This window comes from Giraffa tippelskirchi, chromosome 3 (genome assembly GCF_054371585.1).
Source record: "Giraffa tippelskirchi isolate mGirTip1 chromosome 3, T2T-mGirTip1v1.2.pri, whole genome shotgun sequence".
Classification (NCBI taxonomy): domain Eukaryota; kingdom Metazoa; phylum Chordata; class Mammalia; order Artiodactyla; family Giraffidae; genus Giraffa; species Giraffa tippelskirchi.
This window is the reverse complement of record NC_137277.1, coordinates 35445686-35466267: the sequence shown is the minus strand read 5'-3', so window position 1 is coordinate 35466267 and position 20582 is coordinate 35445686. Positions and strand designations below refer to the sequence as shown.

The 20582-nt window shown below is 49.9% G+C and overlaps 1 protein-coding gene across 3 annotated transcripts; it reads left to right on the top strand.

Moving 5' to 3' along the window:
• Positions 1-7688: 7688 nt before the first annotated feature.
• Positions 7689-16485, top strand: LOC145541524 (polyunsaturated fatty acid lipoxygenase ALOX15B-like). 3 transcript variants are annotated; one of them, XM_081578191.1, is made up of 14 exons: positions 7689-7835; positions 7921-8143; positions 8434-8515; positions 11137-11259; positions 11538-11641; positions 12874-13046; positions 13280-13426; positions 13526-13729; positions 14763-14849; positions 15001-15170; positions 15350-15471; positions 15569-15669; positions 15749-15919; positions 16306-16485. In XM_081578191.1, exons 1-14 carry the CDS (start codon positions 7689-7691, stop codon positions 16483-16485), a joined length of 2034 nt encoding a protein of 677 aa, XP_081434317.1. The 3 variants fall into 3 exon arrangements, with proteins under 3 accessions (XP_081434317.1, XP_081434318.1, XP_081434319.1); XM_081578192.1 differs by lacking the exon at positions 14763-14849; XM_081578193.1 differs by lacking the exons at positions 14763-14849; positions 15350-15471 and having other exon boundaries at positions 15001-15157.
• The last annotated feature ends 4097 nt before the right edge of the window (positions 16486-20582 follow it).

The following is a 20582-nucleotide window of genomic DNA, read 5'->3' as shown; positions in this document are numbered from 1 at the left end:
TCAGGGTCTTTTCCAGTGAGTTGAAGACTTCTGTACTAAGGAGGATTCCTCTTAAAAAAATTTTTTTTGGCTGCATCGGGGTGCACAGACCCTCTAGTTGTGTTGTGTAGGCTCAGTAGTTGCATTGTGCGAGCTTCGTTGCTTCTCAGCATGTGGGACTTTAGTTCCCTGACCAGGGATTGAACCCACATCCCCTGGATTTCAATGCAGATTCTTAACCACTGGACCACCAGGGAAGTCCCAAAAGAGGATTCTTCTGATTGAAAGAATTCAATTTTCTTTCAAAGAAAACTTTTAGTTCATGTTATCAAAAGACTATGAATATCAGGCATGGCTGGATCCAGGTGTTCACATGAGGGGGATCTATAAATTATTCAGCTATATTTTCCACCATGTTGCCTTCGTTCTCAGGTGGGTTCTCCCAAAATGGTTATGGAAATGACCAGCAGGAGCTTCAAGGCTTACTTACATCCAGAGCGACTTCTAGGAAATGAAAGTGCTTAAAAAAAATTATATCAGCAACAGGAAAATCCCAGGGCTGATTCTGACTGGCTTGAACAAAGCCACATATTCATCCCCTTATCAGTTCCCCAACTCTGCTCAAGTCTGTTTGGCCATATGGATCACATGCCCACCTCGGGAGCCAGAGGATGAAGTCAGCTCCGTGGTGTCCATATGGGCTGAGAAGAGGGAAGGGACTAGTCTCTATAGGAAAATGATGTTGTGGTCACCAGAATAAGGGGCATGGGTGCTGCTGTCCATACAATGTCCTTTATGTTCCCTGAGGCTTTCGCATCAAATCAGGAGCTGCTGGGGAACAAGGACTTTGTCCCACTTATCTATTCACCTCCAGCAGCCAGCCCAGGACCTAACACAGAAAAGCTCCCTGACCCCTCTCAGCTCACGGTTTTGCTCATGACTCAGTGACAAAGTGACATAACCAGGAAGAAGCTCCCACACTATCCTCCATCCAGACAGTGACTTCTCTGTGACTGTACCCATGGATCCTAACCCCGTCTTTTACCATGAAAAGCATGTCCTGCTCTGTGGGTGTGCTTCATTGCCTGGCCTTGGTTTCTCCTCTTCCTGGTGCCAGCCCCTCAAGTTTCCCTTAGGAAACCACCCAGTCTCTTTCTCAGCCACGTACTTTGAGTGGGATTAACTCCATTCCCCAATTCTAGGGATACACCTTGGTCTGTGTATGATCAGGTCATTTAAGATGGCTGTCTTCTTGCTCTCTGTACACCCTCTGCTTGACCAGATCTGCTTCACTCACATGACTATCAGATGCTCTTAATTATAGGGCTTTAAACAGTAACTGCCTACGAGTTTGCCCCCTATCCTGACTGCTGGTTTCCCTGGTAACCAATGAGCCAATCTGATGTCAATTCCCCCTATAAATGGTAACCTCCTTCTCCCCCAAGTAGTGAAGGCTACCTCCAGGTCTTGCCTGCTGCCTGCTGTCCATGTGGGGTGTTGCTCCAGGACCCTTTATTTTGGACATGTTAGATCCCCTGTCCATTAAACCACTGAGGTCTGTCACTGTCTGGGCTCCTCCATCTCCAGGGCGGGCAAGTACAAAGCTTGCCGGCCTGCCAGGCTCAGCCTAACAACGTTCCACCCTCCAGGGCACATTGGTTAGTTTAGGGAGTAGAGTGTAGCCCATGTGGAGCAATGAAAAAAAGGAGGGGGTGAGGAGACACTAGTCAGAGTTTGGGCAACTTCTGCAAGTGCTAGGGCTTCCCAGGTGGCTCAGTGATAAAGAATCCACCTGCCAATACTGGAGATGTGGATTCAATCCCTGGGTCAGGAAGATACCCAGGAGAAGGAAATGGTGACCCATGCCAGTATTCTTGCCTGGGAAATCTCATGGACAGAGGAACCTGGTGGGCCACAGTCCATGGGGGTCACAAAGAGTCAGACATGACTTAGCAACCGAGCATTAACACATGCACAAGTGCTACGTGAAAACACCTCTCTTCTAGTTGGTATGGTGGCCATCTCGTGCCCTGAAACAAATTTACATTATCTGAGGAATAAAGAAGGGAGAATGGATATTGGGTGGGTATTTCATTGTTACCTGCCTCTGGATACTGAAGTGATTTGCGATTCCCTTCACCAGGGGACCACATTTTGTCAGAATTCTCCACTGTGACCCATCCATCTTGGGTGATCCTACACGGCATAGCTCATAGTTTCATTGAGTTAGACAAGGCTGTGGTCCATGTGATCAGTTTGGTTAGTTTTCTGTGATTGTGGTTTTCATTCTGTCTGTCCTCTGACAGATAAGGAGTAACAGGCAAATTTGGCCTTAGAGTACAAAACAAAGCAGGTCAAAGGCTAACAGAGTTTTGCTAAGAGAACACACTGGTCATAGCAAACACCTTCTTCCGACAACACAAGAGAAGACTCTACACATGGACATCACCAGATGGTTGACACCGAAATCAGATTGATTATATTCTTTGCAGCCAAAGATGGAGAAGCTCTATACAGTCAGCAAAAACAAGACCAGGAGCTGACTGTGGCTCAGATCATGAACTCCTTATTGCCAAATTCAGACTTAAATTGAAGAAAGTGGAGAAAACCACTAGACCATTCAGGTATGACCTAAATCAAATCCCTTTTGATTTGACTATACAGTGGAAGTGACAAATAGATTCAAGGGATTAGATCTGACAGACAGAGTGCCTAAAGAACTATGGGTGGAGGTTCGTGACATTGTACCAGAGGCAGTGATCAAGACCATCCCCAAGAAAAAGAAATGCAAAAAGACAAAATGGTTGTCTGCAGAGGCCTTACAAATAGCTGAGAAAAGAAGAGAGGCTAAAGGCAAAGAAGAAAAGGGAAGATATACCAATTTGAATGCAGAGTTTCAAAGAAGAGTAAGGAGAGATAAGAAAGCCTTCCTCAGTGATCAATGCAAAGAAATAGAGGAAAATAATAAAATGGGAAAGACTAGAGAACTCTTCAAGAAAATTAGAGATACCAAGTGAATATTTCATGCAATGATGGGCACAATAAAGGACAGAAATGGCATGGACCTAACAGAAGCAAAAGATATTAAGAAGAGGTGGCAAGAATACACAGAAGAACTATACAAAAAAGAACTTCATGACCCAGATAACCACGATGGTATGATCGCTCACCTAGAGCCAGACATCCTGGAATGTGAAGTCAAGTGGGCCTTAGGAAGCATCACTACAAACAAAGCTAGTGAAGGTGATGGAATTCCAGTTGAGCTATTTCAAATCCTAAAAGGTGATGCTGTGAAAGTGCTGCACTCAATATGTCAGCAAATCTGGAAAACTCAGCAGTGGCCACAAGACTGGAAAATGTCAGTTTTCATTCCAATCCCTAAGAAAGGCAATGCCAAAGAATGTTCAAACTACTGTACAATTGTACTCATTTCACATGCTAGCAAAGTAATGCTCAAAATTCTCCAAGCCAGGCTCTAACAGTACATGAACTGAAAACTTCCAGATATTCAAGCTGGATTTAGAAAAGGCAGAGGAACCAGAGATCAAATTTCCAACATCCATTGAATCATCAAAAAAGCAAGAGTTCCAGAGAAACATGTACTTCTGCTTTATTGACTATGCCAAAGCCTTGACTATGTGGATGAAAACAAACTGTGGAAAATTCTTCAAGAGATGGGAATACCAGACCACCTGACCTGCCTCCTGAGAAATCTGTATGCAGGTCAAGAAGCAACAGTTAGAACTGGACATGGAACAACAGGCTGGTTCCAAATCAGGAAAGGAGTATGTCGAGGCTGTATATTGTCACCCTGCTTATTGAACTAATATGCAGAGTACATCATGAGAAACGCTGGCCTGGATGAAGCACAAGCTGGAATCAAGATTTCCGGGAGAAATATCAATAACCTCAGATATGCAGATGACACCAACCTCATGGCAGAAAGTGAAGAAGAACTAAAGAGCCTCTTGATGAAAGTGAAAGAGGAGAGTGAAAAAGTTGGCTTAAAGCTCAACATTCAGAAAACTAAGATCATGGCATCTAGTCCCATCACTTCATGGGAAATAGATGGGGAAACAGTGGAAACAGTGGCAGACTTAATTTTCTTGGGCTCCAAAATCACTGCAGATGGTGACTGCAGCCATGAAATTAAAAGATGCTTGCTCCTTGGAAGAAAAGCTATGACCAACCTAGACAGCATATTAAAAAGCAGAGACATTACTTTGTCAACAAAGATCCATCTAGCCAAAGCTACGGATTTTCCAGTAGTCATATATGGATGTGAGAGTTGGACTTTAAAGAAAGCTGAACACCAAAGAATTGATGTTTTTGAACTGTGGTGTTGGAGAAGACTCTTGAGAGTCCCTTGGACTGCAAGGAGATCCAACCAGTCAATTCTAAAGGAAATCAGTCCTGAATATTCATTGGAAGGACTGATGTTGAAGCTGAAACTCAAATACTTTAGCCACCTGATGAGAAGAACCAGCTCATTAGAAAAAAACTGATGCTAGGAAAGATTAAAGGCAGGCGGAGAAGGGGATGACCGTGGATGAGATGGTTGGATGGCATCACCGACTCAATGGACATGAGTTTGAGTAAACTCCCGAAGTTGGTGATGAACAGGGAGGCCTGGCGTGCTGCAGTCCATGGGGTCGCAAAGAGTTGGACACTACTGAGCAACTGAACTGACTGACTGCCACTGGATACTTCAGTTACAATAGCCAAGTTAATTGCCAAAGTCAGTTCTGGTTAGAATTTTCTGTTGTTGAACCTGTTAACGTCCGGCTTTTTGTATCTGTGGGAGGCTGGGGTCCTATCCCCACTTGTGCTCTGGATCCTGCTTCTTTCTCTTGTCCAGGATTTTAATTCTGAGATTAGCACTTCTCCTGCATCAATTTCCTTGCCTCACTCCCAACAACACAAACATGCTTTGGGGGCAGTTGTTCTCAAGATTGACAGCATATTAGAATCACCTGGGAAGCTGTTAACACACACACACACACACACACACACACACACACACACACACACACACACACACACACACACACACACACACACACACACACACACACACACACACACACACACACACACACACACACACACACACACACACACACACACACACACACACACACACACACACACACACACACACACTACCTGCATCCAATGCCCAGACCATGGGGAGAGGCTAGAGCCTTGCTTTTTCAAAGGCCCCTAGTAGTTCTAGTGTGTGAAGCCAATCAGCTCAGTTCAGTTCAATTGCTCAGTCATGTCTGACTCTTTGCAACCCCATGGATTGCAGCATGCCAGGCCTCCCTATCCATCACCAACTCATGGAGTTTACTCAAACTCATGTCCATGAATTTGTGATGCCATCTGTGAGTTTGTGAGTCCATGGCATTGGTAATGCCATCCAACCATCTCATCCTCTGTCATCCCCTTCTCCTCCTGCCTTTAATCTTTCCCAGCATCAGGGTCTTTTCCAATGAGTCAACTCTTCACATGAGGTGGCCAAAGTATTGGAGTTTCAGCTTCAGCATCAGTCCTTCTAATGAATATTCAGAACTGATTTCCTTTAGGATGGACTGGTTGGATCTCCTCGTAATCCAAGGGACTTGCAAGAGTCTTCTCCAACACCACAGTTCAAAAGCACCAATTCTTCAGTGCTCAGCTTTCTTTATAGTCCAACTCACATCCATACATGACTACTGGAAAATCCATAGCCTTGACTACACGGACTTTTGTTGACAAAGTAATGTCTCTGTTTTTTAATATGCTGTCTGCTGCTGCTGCTAAGTCACTTCAGTCATGTCTGACTCTGTGCAACCCCATAGACAGCAGCCCACCAAGCTCCCCTGTCCCTGGGATTCTCCAGGCAAGAGTATTGGAGTGGGTTGCCATTGCCTTCTCTGAATATGCTGTCTAGGTTGGTCATAACTTTTCTTCCAAGGAGCAAGCATCTTTTAATTTCATGGCTGCAGTCACCATCTGCAGTGATTTTGGAGCCCAAGAAAATAAAGTCTGACACTGTTTCCACTGTTTCCCCATCTATTTGCCATGAAGTGATGGGACCGGATGCCAGGATCTTAGTTTTCTGAATGTTGAGCTTTAAGCCAACTTTTTCACTCTCCTCTTTCACTTTCATCAAGAGGCTCTTTAGTTCTTCACTTTCTGCCATGAGGGTGGTGTCATCTGCATATATGAGGTTATTGATATTTCTCCCGACAATCTTGATTCCAGCTTGTGCTTCATCCAGCCCAATGTTTCTCATGATATACTTTGCATATAAGTTAAATAAGCAGGGTGACAATATACAGCCTTGACGTACTCCTTTTCCTACTTTGAACCAGTCTATTGTTCCATGCCCAGTTCTAACTGATGCTTCCTGACCTGCATACAGATTTCTCAGGAGGCAGGTGAGGTGGTCTGGTATCCCCATCTCTTGAAGAATTTTCCACAGTTTACTGTGATCCACACAGTCAAAGGCTTTGGCATAGTCAATAAAGCAGAAATAGATGTTTTTCTGCAACTCTCTTGCATTTTCGATGATCCAATGGATGTTGGCAATTTGATTCTGGTTTCTCTGCCTTTTCTAAAACCACCTTGAACACCTGGAAGTTCATGGTTCACATATTGTTGAAGCATGACGTGGAGAACTTTGAGCATTACTTTACTAGCATGTGAGATGAGTGCAATTGTGCAGCAGTTTGAGCATTCTTTGGCATTGCCTTTCTTCAATACTGAGAGTCATTTGTAAGAAGAGTTGGTCATCTTGAAGGCAGCTCTCCTTTCATGCCATATCCTCTGATATTGCCCTATTTCTCTGCCTCCCCCTTCAAAGAAATAATTTATTAAAAAAAATTCCTCCTCCCTGTTTCTACTTTCTTAACTTTTTGTAATTTTGCAAGTTTAGGAAACCAAGTAAGATGCATACAGGAAGATAAAATGAACGCAAACATTTTACAGGAGACCACATCATTTGGTTCTAGTTCAACCTTCTTCTGATTCCCCAAATTTCCCAGAGCTAAGAGAATGTAACTGTTGCCTGCTTCAAGGTTCCTCCTGCTTCAGCAGAAATATACAGAAAACAACAAAGGTAACAGGTTTTAGGCATGGAGAAATGCAACAGGTTGATCTTCTAAGTTATTCTGGATAAAACAAACATTGGCTTTTGCCCCCTTCCCCAAGCTCCATTAAAATGGCAGAAAAATGAATTTTTTTTTTCTGGCCTGTTGCCCGGCATACAGGATCTTAGTTTCCTGATCAGGGATCGAACCCGTGTCCCCTGCATTGGAAATGCCAATCTTAACCACTGGATCGCCAGGGAAGTTCTCTGCATAGCTTTTTAAGGCTAAGAAGGCAAAGAAACAAAGAGGGGGACAAACGAACCCCTGAGCTCCACTGGATTCCAATTCCCTCTGGCCCTGCCCCTCACTGAACCGGTCTGTCTCCCAAACCTCAGTCCCTACACGTCCCAGGGCAGACCAGTCCCAGGGCAGATGATACACCGGCTTGCCTCTCTCGCTGCCTCTCAGCCCCGCCCTCTCTGCCCTGAGGCGGGGATTGCTTTTTGAGGTAGTGATAGGCCCCACGGGAACTCAGAGTTGCCTGGCCAGGGTGCCGAGGTGCGCGTCCCTGGGGGTGAGCGACTGGGCTCTGCAGTCTGACCAGCAGGAGAGAGCCAGACTCCGGCTGTCACCATGGCCAAGTTCAGGGTGAGGGTATCCACCGGAGAGGCCTTCGGGGCTGGCACGTGGGACAAAATGTCTGTCAGCATCGTGGGGACCCGAGGAGAGACCCCTCCACTGCCCCTGGACCATCTCGGCAAAGAGTTCAACGCTGGCGCCGTGAGTGCTTGGGAGGTAGGGGTGGGACGGAGGAGGGAGCAGGAGGGACGACCCTCTAGGATACTAAGCGTCTCCCCCCCAACAGGAGGAGGACTTCGAGGTGACGGCCCCCCAGGACGTGGGCCCGGTGCTGCTGGTGCGGGTCCACAAGGCGCCCCCAGCGCGATCCCGGCCCCTCGCACCCTCGGCCCGGGACGCCTGGTTCTGCCGCTGGCTCCAGCTCACGCCGCACGGGGCCGCGCCGCTATGCTTCCCCTGCTACCAGTGGCTGGAGGGCGAGGGGAGCCTGGTGCTGCGGGAGGGGACAGGTGAGGGGCACACAGGAAAGAGGAGGGGGCTGATGTGTTGGGGGAACGGGCAAGGGAGCATCGGAGAGATGAACCGGTGTCGCCAAGGCGGAGGGACAGGGGCACGGGGCGGGGGGGAGGCGGAAGGGGATATTGGGGGGAGGGGAAGGTGGCAGTCTAGAGTGGGAGAAGCCATCCTTCTGCGGGCAAGGGACCTGGTAAGGGGTGGATCAAGTGGAGGAGGGGAGTAGCTGAGGTCAGGGGTCAGGGGGCTTTCTCTGCCCTCCTCACCTGCTCCACTCCTCCCACAGCGAAGATCTCCTGGGAAGATCACCACCCCACGCTCCAGCAACAGCGAAGGGAGGAGCTGCAGGCCAGGCGGGAGACCTACCGGTGAGGAGGGGGCTTCTGTGTGGAGAAGGGGTGGAGATAGGTTGTCTATGCGGACCAGGGTCAGCTCTTTCCTGCTGGTGATGGTGTGGTAGGAAGTCTTCATCTGGTCCTCTGTCCTTTCCGATCACAGCATCACCAGGAACTCCTTAGAAATGCAGATACTCAGAACCTCCTCAGACCTCCTGAATCAGATATGGAATGAGGAGGGCGGCAGTACTGGTGTTTTTTAATGAAAGTATGGTTGATGTACAATATTATATTAGTTTTGGGTATACAGCATAGTGATTCAGGTTGTTTCTAGATTATATTCCACTATAGGTTATTGCAGGACTTCCCAGATGGCTCAGATGGTAAAGAATCTGCCCGCAGTACAGGAGATCCAGGGTCCGATCCCGGGTTGGGAAGATCCCCTGAAGAAGGGAAAGGTAACCCTCTCCAGTATTCTTGCCTGGAGAATCCCATGGACAGAGGAGCCTGGAGGGCTACAGTCTATAGGGTCGCGAAGAGTCGAACACGACTGAACGACTAAGCACACACACACACGGGCACACAGGTTATTACAAGGTTCCGGGCATAATTCTTTGTGTGATACAGTAAATCTTTGTTGCCAGTAATATTGTATTAAGGAGATTTCCAGGTGACTCATGCCCACTAAACCTTGAAACCTACTGTTCTCAATGCCTTAGTCTTGGTGACATCTTTCTTCCCCTGGGGCTGTTTCAAACATCAACATGTTGTGTTCTTCTGGAGTTAGGGGCAGAACCAGAAATATGTCACCCCAACCCCCAGGAAACTCGTCCTCCAGGGTGGGCAAGAGGTGGGAGGGGGCTCTTTCTCTGCTCTGGGCTCAACATTGTTGGAGGTCAGCTGGGATAGCTGAGTCCTAGAGGGCCCCTTGGCAGAAGGTGGAGGGCTGCAGAAGGGACTGGGGCCTCTGGGGTCTCCTGAGGCAGAAGGCCAGGGACCCCACTCGGAAGCAGGTTTTCAAAAGGTCATGATCTGGCCAACTGGGCTGTGTCTGAAGCCCGGGCTGCAGGCTTTTGCTTCAGGTCTCTGGGGGCACAGCAGCTGCAGGCTCATTTGGCTCCTGGTGCTTCCACATGTGTTGTGAATTATATCCCTGAGAAAACCATGAGGCCCAATCTGCCAGCAATGGCCCCAGGTGAGGGAACAGATGGAGGGGGCTGTGTTCATGGAGTGAAGGAGTGCTTTCTTCCTTTCTTGGCAAAACAAAGACACAGGATTCAGGAGATGCGGGGCCAGCCTCGGCACAGGTCAGGAGCTGTGAAAGGCTAGGCAAATTCTTTAACCTTTTTGATCCTTATTTTCGCCTGCAAAAGAAGCTAAGAATACCAGTCTGATCTGTGTTTTTAGGAAGAACAAATGAGAAAATGGTTATGAATGCAGCTTGTCAGCTGCTAAGCCCTGCACAAATGTATAGACTGTTGTTCATAATCTCCCTCGGTTACCTCTGCTCCCGGCGGCTATATGTTCAATACTCAGAGCAAGGTCTCAGATCCACAGAGTCAGCATCACCTGGGAGCTCATTAGAAATGCAGGGTCTTGGGCCCACCCATCCCAGACCTACTGAATGAGAATCTGCATTTTACCAAGATCCCTGGGCGAATTAAATTTTTGTACATTGAAGTTTGAGAAGCAGGGTTTGGCTACCACTTGGTGGCAGTGTACTTTAATTGCAAATTGTTCTTTGAAGGTGCCTGTTTGAACCCAAGGCAATGATTGAATGAACTAAAGAATGAACAAGAGAAGGAATGAAAGGATGGCTGGCTGGGGTCGACTCAGCTTTACAGGGACATGGTTTTACCATTTCACCCAAAGATCTCAGGCTGTGTTGCTGCTGGATGAAGGGATTTAGAGATGCTTTAGGCCAGACCAGAGGAAATTTCTAGGCTCCCTCAAGCTACAAAGGCTGAGGTGTCTCCATGGGATGCCTGCCAAACGCATCTGATGCCTTCACACACTCCCGCCTTCAGAACAGTGTCCCCTCTGCAATGCATCTCTGTTGGTCAGGAGTTTTGCAAAAACAGACTCCAACTAGCAGACAGAAAAAAAAAGCGGGGGGAATGTGTCAACAGGTCACAGAGATATTCACAGAAGTGAGGTCTGGAAGCGTAGCCAAATCTCAGGGGCCAGAAACAAGGTGACTCTCTTCCCTGTCTCTGGAGCCCCCAAATGCTTCTCCTACTTCACTTTTCTCTTTACAGAACAGCTTTCTTTGTTCCCAGGCCACATAATGGGAAATGGCTGTAAATAGCAGTGCTGATGTTTACATGTTATAACCCAGATACCCAGAGAGAGAGAGAGATGTCCCCAGGTCCAGCCCCAATCTCCAATTCCCCAGGAAGGATTCTGATTGGCCCCTCTCTGGCCAGGTGCCCAACCCTGGACCAATCAATGGACCAGGGGAGGAGTCTCTCAGGGAACATGGCAGCTCCCCCTGCAGTCTTGAGGGTGGAGGGGAAAGGCAGAGCCCAGAAAGACCCCTGTGTGTGGAAAGGGGCTGGCCCTGACCAGGGCCTTGAAGGGTCTGCCACCCCCTATCCCTCATCAGTGGGTTCCCTGAGGCTTCTTGCTGACTGCCTTCTGGCTCCTCCCTCCAGCTGGAAGACTTACATCCCAGGCTGGCCTCGGTGCCTCGACGAGGAGACTGTAAAAAACCTGAACCGCAACATCAAATACTCTGTGGCCAAGAACACCACCTTCTACCTGCGAGGCGGCTCTGCGTGAGGACAACCCCCCTCTCCTGTCCGTGGGTCTCTGATGCCCTAGGACCCCTGCCTTCTGCCCTCCCCACCATCAGGAATATGGGTCACATGACCTCGCCCAGGGCAAGACTTCTACTCACCACCTATTCCCACAGGGTGATGGCAGCCTTGGGGCAGTGACTGCCTTGGGCCCCAGAAGCTGGTTCGGAATCCCAGGAACGATAAGCCTAGCCGACAGGGGAGGGTCTCCCAGGGCCTTTTGCCTCCCCCACCCCACCCCTCACATCTTCTGGCAGGTTGGCTGAGCTGAAACTCAAAGGGCTGCTGGACCGCAAGGGGCTCTGGAAGAGTCTAAAGGAAATGAGACGAGTGTTCAACTTCCGGAAGACTCCAGCTGTGGGTGAGGGCTGCAGACCTCTTCCCTGGGGCATCAGCTCTTGCTATGAGGAGTCTCAGAAAACCAAGCCCCAGTCCACTGAGTGATCCTCACTGAGCCTTACTTTTTCCCCAGACACAAAAGGGGATGTGTACTGGGGGCATCTCTGACCTTCTAATGCCTTATAATCCATCAGACACTTGTTGGCTACTACATACCAGACAGTGGCTTAGGGGCTGTGGACACAGTCCTTGTCCCCCCAGAGCTTCCAGTTGAGCAGGCAAAAAGCAAAATAGGCTCAAAAGTAAATCAAGAAGCCTGGACATCGCAGCTCCAGTAAGAGTGTGTAGGGGGCAGCTGGCCTGGCCCAGCTAGGGAGTAACCCACAGAAGTGACTTTAGGCTGAGTCAAAACTTGAGACCTCAAAGTTGGGTAGGTGTCAACAGTGCTGGGTGTGGCGTAGGGGAAGCAGAGGATGCTTCAGGTTCAGGGGGCAGTGCAGGTGAAGGCCCTGAAGATGGAAGGAGCAGAGACCTCCTAGGGGCAGAAGATGCTGCTGTGGCCAAAGAGTATTGATCCAGGGTAGGAAGACAGGAGGCAAAGCAGAGGAGGTGTCTCGGCCCCCAGCTGTGCAGAACTGTGGAGGCTGTGGTAGGAGCTCTGGCCTTTCCTACATGCAGTGGGAAGTTTCAACCAGCTGCCAGTGGGGAATGCTGTGGCCAGATGTACCATAGGGGATGGGCTGTCCGGACAGGAGTGGAAGCAGGACAGGACGTGAGACTCTGGCCGTGGTCAGCAGAGGATGGAAACCTCAGCAAGGCAGTGACAACACAGAGTGGATGGGTGGACCAGGAGCTACTGAGGATGGAGAATGAACAGGACTTGATGGGAGGAGGATGGGGGAAGCTGCTCTGCCCCAGGTGATCTGGTGGATGGAGGTGCCATTCCTGGGAAGCCAGGCAATGGGGCGGGGCCCGGGCTGGAGCCAGAGCCCATGTTCAGCTTCAGATATGCTGTGTTTGAGTCACAGAGATGGGGATGGCAGGGAGATGGTAGGCCAGGTGGGCTGGGGACTAAGATATGCTGCTTGGGTGAACTGAAGCCAAGGAGTCAGAGGAGGTCACCCTGAGAAAGGTACAGATCAAGAAGAGAGGGGCACACAGGACGGACCCAAGAGAAGCTCCACCATGGTGCCCAGGGGGGAGTCCCCCGGGGGCTGGGGTGAACAGTCCCATCTCCCCTGCCCCTCCCCACAGAATATGTGTTTGAGCACTGGCAGGAGGACACCTTCTTCGCCTACCAGTTCCTGAATGGCCTCAACCCCATCCTGATCCGACGCTGTCACCACCTCCCCAAGAACTTCCCTGTCACTGATGCCATGGTGGCCCCGGTGTTGGGCACTGGAACGAGCCTGCAGGCCGAGCTGGAGGTGAGGGGCAGGGGATCCCGGCCCTGCACACCCCCATCTCAGTCCTTCAGGCCCATCCCCTACCGGAAAGGAATCGTACTCACATTGGTTAAGGACCTATGGTGCACAGTGTGCCAAGAACACCCTCTCCCGTGTACACTCTACTCCTAGCCCCGCATCCTCTCCCGCATTCCCATACTCCCCACCTGCAGAAAGCCAGATGGCAGCCTGGGCTCCCATGCTCTCTCCCGCAGAAGGGGTCTCTGTTCCTGGTAGATTACGGCCTCCTCGCTGGTGTCCGCACCAATGTCATCAATGGGAGGCCTCAGTTCTCCACAGCCCCAATGACTCTGCTATACCAGCACCCCGGCCATGGGCCCCTGCTGCCGCTTGCCATCCAGGTCAGCAGCCAGCGGGTGGCAGGGGAGGGGTGGGGAGTGGTCTGACTGAGAGGTGGGCAGACACTCAAGGCTGCCTCTCCCCACCGGCCCCTCCTACAGCTCAGCCAGACTCCCGGGCCCAACAGCCCCATCTTTTTGCCCAGTGATGACAAGTGGGACTGGCTGCTGGCCAAGACGTGGGTGCGCAATGCCGAGTTCTCCATCCATGAGGCCCTCACACACCTGTTACAGGCACACCTGGTGCCCGAGGTCTTTGCCCTGGCTACGCTGCGCCAGCTGCCCCACTGCCACCCCCTCTTCAAGGTCAGTGGCTCAGCAAGATGGCCCAGACTGTGCCCCAAGCCTGCAGGTCTCTGCACCTGGGCCTTCCCCTCGGGGTGCCTCATACATGCAGCCTGTCCCCACATGGCCCTGTCCTTCCAGGCCAGGATGCTAAGCCCCCATCCTGCCTCAGTAGCAACTCCCTGCACAACTGCCCCAAGGGGCTGCTTTCCGGTAAGCCCTAAGCTGGGGTGAGGTAATGGGGACTGGGGATAGAGGAAGGACCACATGTGACAGCAGGTTATGACCCAGAGAGATTCCCTTCTAGGAGAGCTCAGTCTAACAGCTGTCACAGGAGCTCAGCTCCTAGGAAAGGAGAGACCTGGGGCAGACAGATGCCAAAGTGAGAACATGGCCAGCAGGTTTACTGCAGATCGATGCAGAGATGGGAAGCCATGAGAGAGAGACCCATGTCTCTAAGGTGGCCTCTTCTAAGCCATCAGATGGCCCAGATTCATCCCCTCCAGGGGCCTGGAGCATCTCCTCTGTCAGTGCGATGGGTCCACAGCTGCTGAGACTTTCTGATTCTTCCTTAGACAGTCTCCTAGATCCTGGATGCAGGCCCTACCCTGTCCTCTTCAATCCAGGCTGATTCTTTCTGACAATCAGCAGCTCCCAGGGCCTGGCACTCAGTGGTGGGCTCTAGGGGGTGGTTCCACATTGCCAGGCCCACAGGCCCTGGTTTTCATGGTGCTTTGCCTACCCAGGGGTCAGAAAATCACAGGATGCTGGAGCTAGAGGGATTCACAGAGCTCATCCAGATGAGCCCTCTCATTTGCCCAGGAATCTGATACCCAGAGAGAGGAACACACATGGTCAAGGTCACAGAAAAGGATGCTGGTGGACCTCGGCCCCCATCCCTGGGCCTGGAGCCCTGATCTCTGTCCCAGGCAGCCTCTCTTGTTGCTGTCATCTCTTTCCATGAGTGATTTACAGGACTGGGTACCTCTGTGAAGCAAGGCATGGGACCAGAGATACTTAGGCTTTACTCAGCTCTCTTCTCTGGCCCTTACAGCTGCTGATCCCTCACACTCGGTACACCTTGCATATCAACACGCTGGGCCGAGAACGGCTCATCGCCCCTGGGCAGGTGGTGGACAGGGTAAGGACTGCTTTAGGGAGAATGGGGGTGGGCTAGTCCTTCAGTATGAAGACTCTGAGATGCTGGGGTGGGAGTGGCCCTGTCTCCCCAAACAGTATTACCTCCTGCTTCTGGGGCAAGGGCTGTGGTAACCAGGAGTCCAATCTCCCAGTCCACAGGCCTTGGCATTGGAGGCTTCTCTGAGCTGATACAGAAGAACATGGAACAGCTGAACTATTCCACCCTGTGTCTGCCTGATGATATCCGGGCCCGAGGAGTTGAAGACATCCCAGACTACTACTACCGGGATGATGGGATGCAGATCTGGGGTGCAGTGGAGCGGTGAGGGATCCAGCCCCAGAGAGCTTCAGCCGTGGGGGCAGGGAGGAAGGAGAAGGAAGGCCCACAGAGGCGCCCACCAGGAGGAGGGATGGACATTAACAGCACCGGGACTGGGCAGGGGCGCTTCTCAGAGAGGGTTGGTGTTGACAGCTGGGACGGCAACCCTATATACCTTGCAGCTTTGTCTCTGAAATGATCGACATCTACTACCCGAGTGATGAGTCTGTCCGCGATGACAGTGAACTCCAGGCCTGGGTGCGGGAGATCTTCTCCGAGGGCTTCCTAGGCCGGGAGAGCTCAGGTAGGGGGACCTCAGTTCTTAGGTCCTACCCTCAGGCCTCTGCAGCATTGTCCTCAGGACCATTATAGCCGCATTGCCAGCCCAGCTCTCTCTGCAGGTCTACCCTCCACCCTGGGGACGCGGGAAGCCCTTGTACAGTACGTCACCATGGTGATATTCAACTGTTCGGCCAAGCATTCGGCTGTCAGTGCGGGGCAGGTGAGAAGGGTCATTATCGGGGGGCAGGATTGGGGAGGAGGATGGGCTCCTAACCTCACTCTGCCCTCTCTGCTGTCAGTTTGACTTTGGTGCCTGGATGCCCAACCTGCCACCCACCATGCAGCTGCCACCGCCCACCTCCAAAGGCCAGGCCAGGCTGGAAGGGTTCTTAGCCACCCTCCCACCGGTCAATGCCACGTGTGATGTGGTCACTGCCCTCTGGCTGCTGAGCAAGGAGCCTGGAGACCGAGTGAGTGTGGGCCAGGGAACCCGGCTGGGCCAGCCCTGGGGTAAGGGAAGCGATGCTGTTTACCCTTCCTGACCCAGATTCCACTCTACCGTCACACACCCCACGGAGCCTTCCCAGGGGGACGCATGGGCACTGGACATCTCACAATGAGGGCCAAATGACATGATGCAGAGTCACCCTTCCTTGCAAGGGAAACGTGTGATACATTCCAGGGTGGCCCCACCCTTTAACTTGAGCCTTCATCCTCAGAGCTGCCCACAGTAATCATCACTGTTCAGGGGAAGGTGGCTCAACCAGAGGCTGTTTCAGGTCCTTTGGGGTGGACAGCTAAGGCGGGTTGCAGCTGCATAGCAGCCCCTTCACCTACCCTTGTGTTTGGTTCCCAGCGGCCCCTGGGCACCTACCCGGATGAGCACTTCACCGAGGAGGCCCCGCGACGGAGCATCGCTGCCTTCCAGAGACGCCTGGCTGAGATCTCGCGGGACATCCAAGAGCGAAACCGCGGCCTGGCGCTAACCTACCCCTATCTGGACCCTCCCCTCATTGAGAATAGTGTCTCCATCTAACTGCCCTGGGGAACAGGGCCCCATGGGGCATCGCTCTAGGCTACCTGCCACCCAGAGAAAAGGACTCCCCGGAAAATCAGGCCCCCTATGCCTCTCCTAAGACACCCCAGCCTGGTATAACTCACCCCCCAACACACACATGGCGAAACAGAAACAAAGCAAAAACATAAAACCCCAGAGAACAGAACCTCATTGGACCACACCACTATGCCTTTTGAAGATTCTAAGCCTCAAAGAGCCTGCACACCTGCAGCCTCCTGGAAGGGTACCATGGGGGGAACACAGTCCTGCCCCTGGTCCCACTGACCACAGCTGACTGGACCTAATGGTCACCTGACTCAAGGGCAGCCCTCCTCTAGACTGTCCACCTGAAAACTGCCAGAGAAGTTGATAGTGACCTCTGGTCACAGATTTAAAATGAACAGCCCAAGGAGAAAGGGCCACAGGAAGCAAGGCAGAAGGAGGACATACTGCCCAGGACAAGCAGGCAGTGCCCACATCCGCTTTCTAAAAAAACATGCCCCAAAGTTAGACAAAAGCCTTGCATATTATAAAACAGTCTCCACTTCTGGAGACTTAGGCGATATTATATCATTCATCATATGTTGCCTTCTAGATTCAATCTTCAATGACAGAATTCCAATATTTCATGTACATTCTTCTGTTTTTCTTTTTTCTTGTTCTGACTCAGTGAACATCCCTTAAGGCCAAAAATGTGTCCCCTTGAAATCACCTGATGATTTCCATCTCTGTCATCTTTGCCATAGTGTAGGCAGTAGAGCTCTGGTTTTTTCAGTTTCACTAATTTTTATAAAACACGGTAGACAGATACAATGTATATTTGAATAACTGCACAAACATGGCCACTGAAATAAATAGAACAATCCTTCAGAAAGGGGAATGCTGCCCAGCTCACAGCACTGGAACTGTTCATTCTTTATTGAGATTCAGTGCAGCCCCAAATGATTCAGAGATACAGCTGTCAAGCTTCTTTTGTTTAAAACAATTCCTGCAAACTCAAGCAATAAAGGAATTTATGAAAAAGAAACTGAGTGTCTTGAGGAACTGAAGACGGGTCAAACACAGTAGGAGTTAAACTCAGTCAGGAAGGACCGGAAACTGGAAACTCCAGGCGCAAGAACCAGCGGACATTGTCCTCAGGCACTGCCGTCAGGATGACGAAGCTCCTCCTACTTTTTGTCCTTGGCTCGATATTCAAATTCCATGAGGGAGAATCTGTGCTTGATAAATATCTCAGCTACTTCCCAGCGTTTCCCAGCCTACCTTTCAGTTAGGTTGTAGTCACGTGACCAATTCTGGCCAATGGACTGTGACAGGAGTGATGTAGGAGGGACATCCAAGATGAAGCTGGCATGCCTCCTCCATCCTTCACTTGCGCTTGAGGCTACCGTGGGGGCATGTTTCAGAACTCCTGAGCCCCGTCCTTCCCTCTGTCACTAGACTGTAAGCTCTCAAGGACAGGGTTCGTAACTGCTCCCCACACTGTAGGTGCTCAGGAGGTGTTGAACGGAGGAATTAATACGCACCCGATTCCTAAAACCCTCCAGAGTCCTTTTTCATTTACCTGTGTGTCTTCTCAAATAGACCATGAATTTCTGGAAGGTGGAAGTCATGGAAAGGGAAAAGAGGAAGGACTGTAGGGTGGCAGGTCCCAGAAGCTGGGGGAGAGTCCAGCTTACCTCCTGCCCCTCCTTGTCTAATGTTCCAAAATAGGGTGGAGTGAATCACCAGACTGTCGTTGTTCAGTCACTCAGTCGTGTCCGACTCTTTGTGATCCCATGGACTTGCAGCACAAGATTCCCTGTCCTTCACTATCTCCTGGAGTTTGCTAAAACTCAAGTCCATTGTGTCAGTGATGCCTTCCAACCATCTCATCCTCTGTCTCCCCCTTCTCCTCCTGCCCTCAATCTTTCCCAGCATCAGGGTTTTTTCCAATGAGTCAGTTCTTCTTATCAGGTGTCCAAAGTACTGGAGTTTCAGCTTTAGCATCAGTCCCGCCAATGAATATTCAGACTTGATTTCCTTTAGGATTGACTGGTTTGATCTCCTTGCAGTCCAAGGGACTCTCAAGAGTCTTTTTCAGCATAACAACTCAAAAGCATCAATTCTTTGCACTCAGCCTTCTTTATAGTCCAGCTCTCACATCTGTACATGACTACTGGAAAAACCATAGCTTTGACTATATGGACCTTTGAATAGACTCTCTAGATTTGTCATAGTGTTTCTTCCAAGAAGCAAGCATCTTTTAATTTAGTGGCTGCAATCACCATCCACAGTGATTTTGGAGCCCAAGAAAATAAAATCTGTTACTGTTTCCACTTTTCCCCTATCTGTTTGTCATGAAGTGATGGGACCATGATAATAGTTTTTTGAAAGTTGAGTTTTAAGGATAGAGAAAGATAAAGCCCTGGGTAGGCAGAGGTAGAAACAGATGCAACACTATAAGACATTGGCACAGAAGATGGATAATGAGACAGTGCAGACACAAGGGTTGTGGGACATAAAAAGTAAAGGCAGGGAACCAAAAGTGTGGGTGGGTGTGAAAGGTCAAGGGTCAAGGGTGTGAAGAAGCCACAGGGCCCTGGTGAAACAGTTGACAGTGAAGCTTTGGAGGAGAACTCTTGGAAGTCTCAAACTTCAAAATCTAATGTTTACAATGATGTTTTATGCAATACTACTTATAATAGGAAAAAACTTTTAGAAATTTAGGAAACAATCCAACTAAGAAAAATAATGTAGCTGGTAACAAATTCAATCCTCAAATGCTGACACAGAAAAAACATCCGTGATATATTGCTATGTAGGTGGAAAATTAGTTGCACAATTATTGTGGTATGATCTCTCTGATGGTAAAAAAAAAAAAACACAAAACAACCTAAGGTAGTGGGATTGTACAGCAGGGCCATGATGAGGCATAAGGGAATGGGGACTTTACATTGAGAGTGAAGGCTGGGGACAGGGGAAGGGGGGAAATCCCAGAAAAAGAGATCTATTTGATTGCCTGATATACCCACAGGAACAGCCTTATTAAGAAAAAAAAAAAAAAAAAAAAAAAAATATATATATATATATATATATATCTCCATGGGACTTCCCTGGTGGCACGATGGATAAGAATCCATCTGCCAGTGCAGGAGACACAGGTTCGATCCCTGGTCCAGGAGATCCCACATGCTGCAGAGCAACTAAGCCCATGTACCACAACTACTGAGCCTGCTCTCTAGAGCCCACAAGCCGCAACTACTGAGTCCACATGCCACAACTACTGAAGCCCAAGCTCCTGAGAGCCTGTGCTCTGCAACAAGAGAAGCCACCACAATGGGAAGCCCAAGCACAGCAGCGAAGAGTAGACTCCACTCTCGGCAACTAGAGAAAGCCTGTGCGCTCAAGACTCAGTGCAGCCAAAAATAAATAAATCTCAAAAAAGAAAAAAATATCCAAAACTGACCAACAGGACAACTGCCTGTCCTTTCAAGGATAGTTTTCTAGAAGAATGTATCATTGCTTGATTTTGCTAGTCTATGTAAAGTTCACATAACTTGTGTCTGGTAGAGAGGCAAATGATTTCTGTTCAGTAAAATAAGATAACCCCAAAGGAGGTAGTTTATCACCTTGTAGGACAGTAGCTAGTTTGGTATCTCACTCAGCAATTCTATACTTAACATCCTTTATAAAATTGCCTGCAAATAGCAGCTCCTCAACTGTTCATGGAACCAGCATTACCACTTTGATGAGTTGAATGACTGTGCCATTCAGCTTTGATTTGCTGCTGCTGCTGCTAAGTCACTTCAGTCGTGTCCGACTCTGTGCGACCCCATAGACGGCAGCCCACCAAGCTCCCCCGTCCCCGGGATTCTCCAGGCAAGAATACTGGAGTGGGTTGCCATTTCCTTCTCCAATGCATGAAAGTGAAAACTGAAAGTGAAGTCTCTCAGTCGTGTCTGACTCTTAGCGACCCCATGGACTGCAGCCTACCAGGCTCCTCTGTCCATGGGATTTTCCAGGCAAGGGTACTGGAGTGGGGTGCCATTGCCTTCTCTTTGATTTATGTTCACTCTAATTTGTATGAATCATGG

Coding starts and splice junctions, on each gene's coding strand:
- LOC145541524 (XM_081578191.1), top strand. CDS start 7,689: ATGGCCAAGTTCAGGGTGAGGGTATCCACCGGAGAGGCCTTCGGGGCT. Junction 11,642..12,873: donor CCGGAAGACTCCAGCTGTGG/GTGAGGGCTGCA, acceptor CCCTCCCCACAG/AATATGTGTTTGAGCACTGG. Junction 14,850..15,000: donor CTGGGCAGGTGGTGGACAGG/GTAAGGACTGCT, acceptor CCAATCTCCCAG/TCCACAGGCCTTGGCATTGG.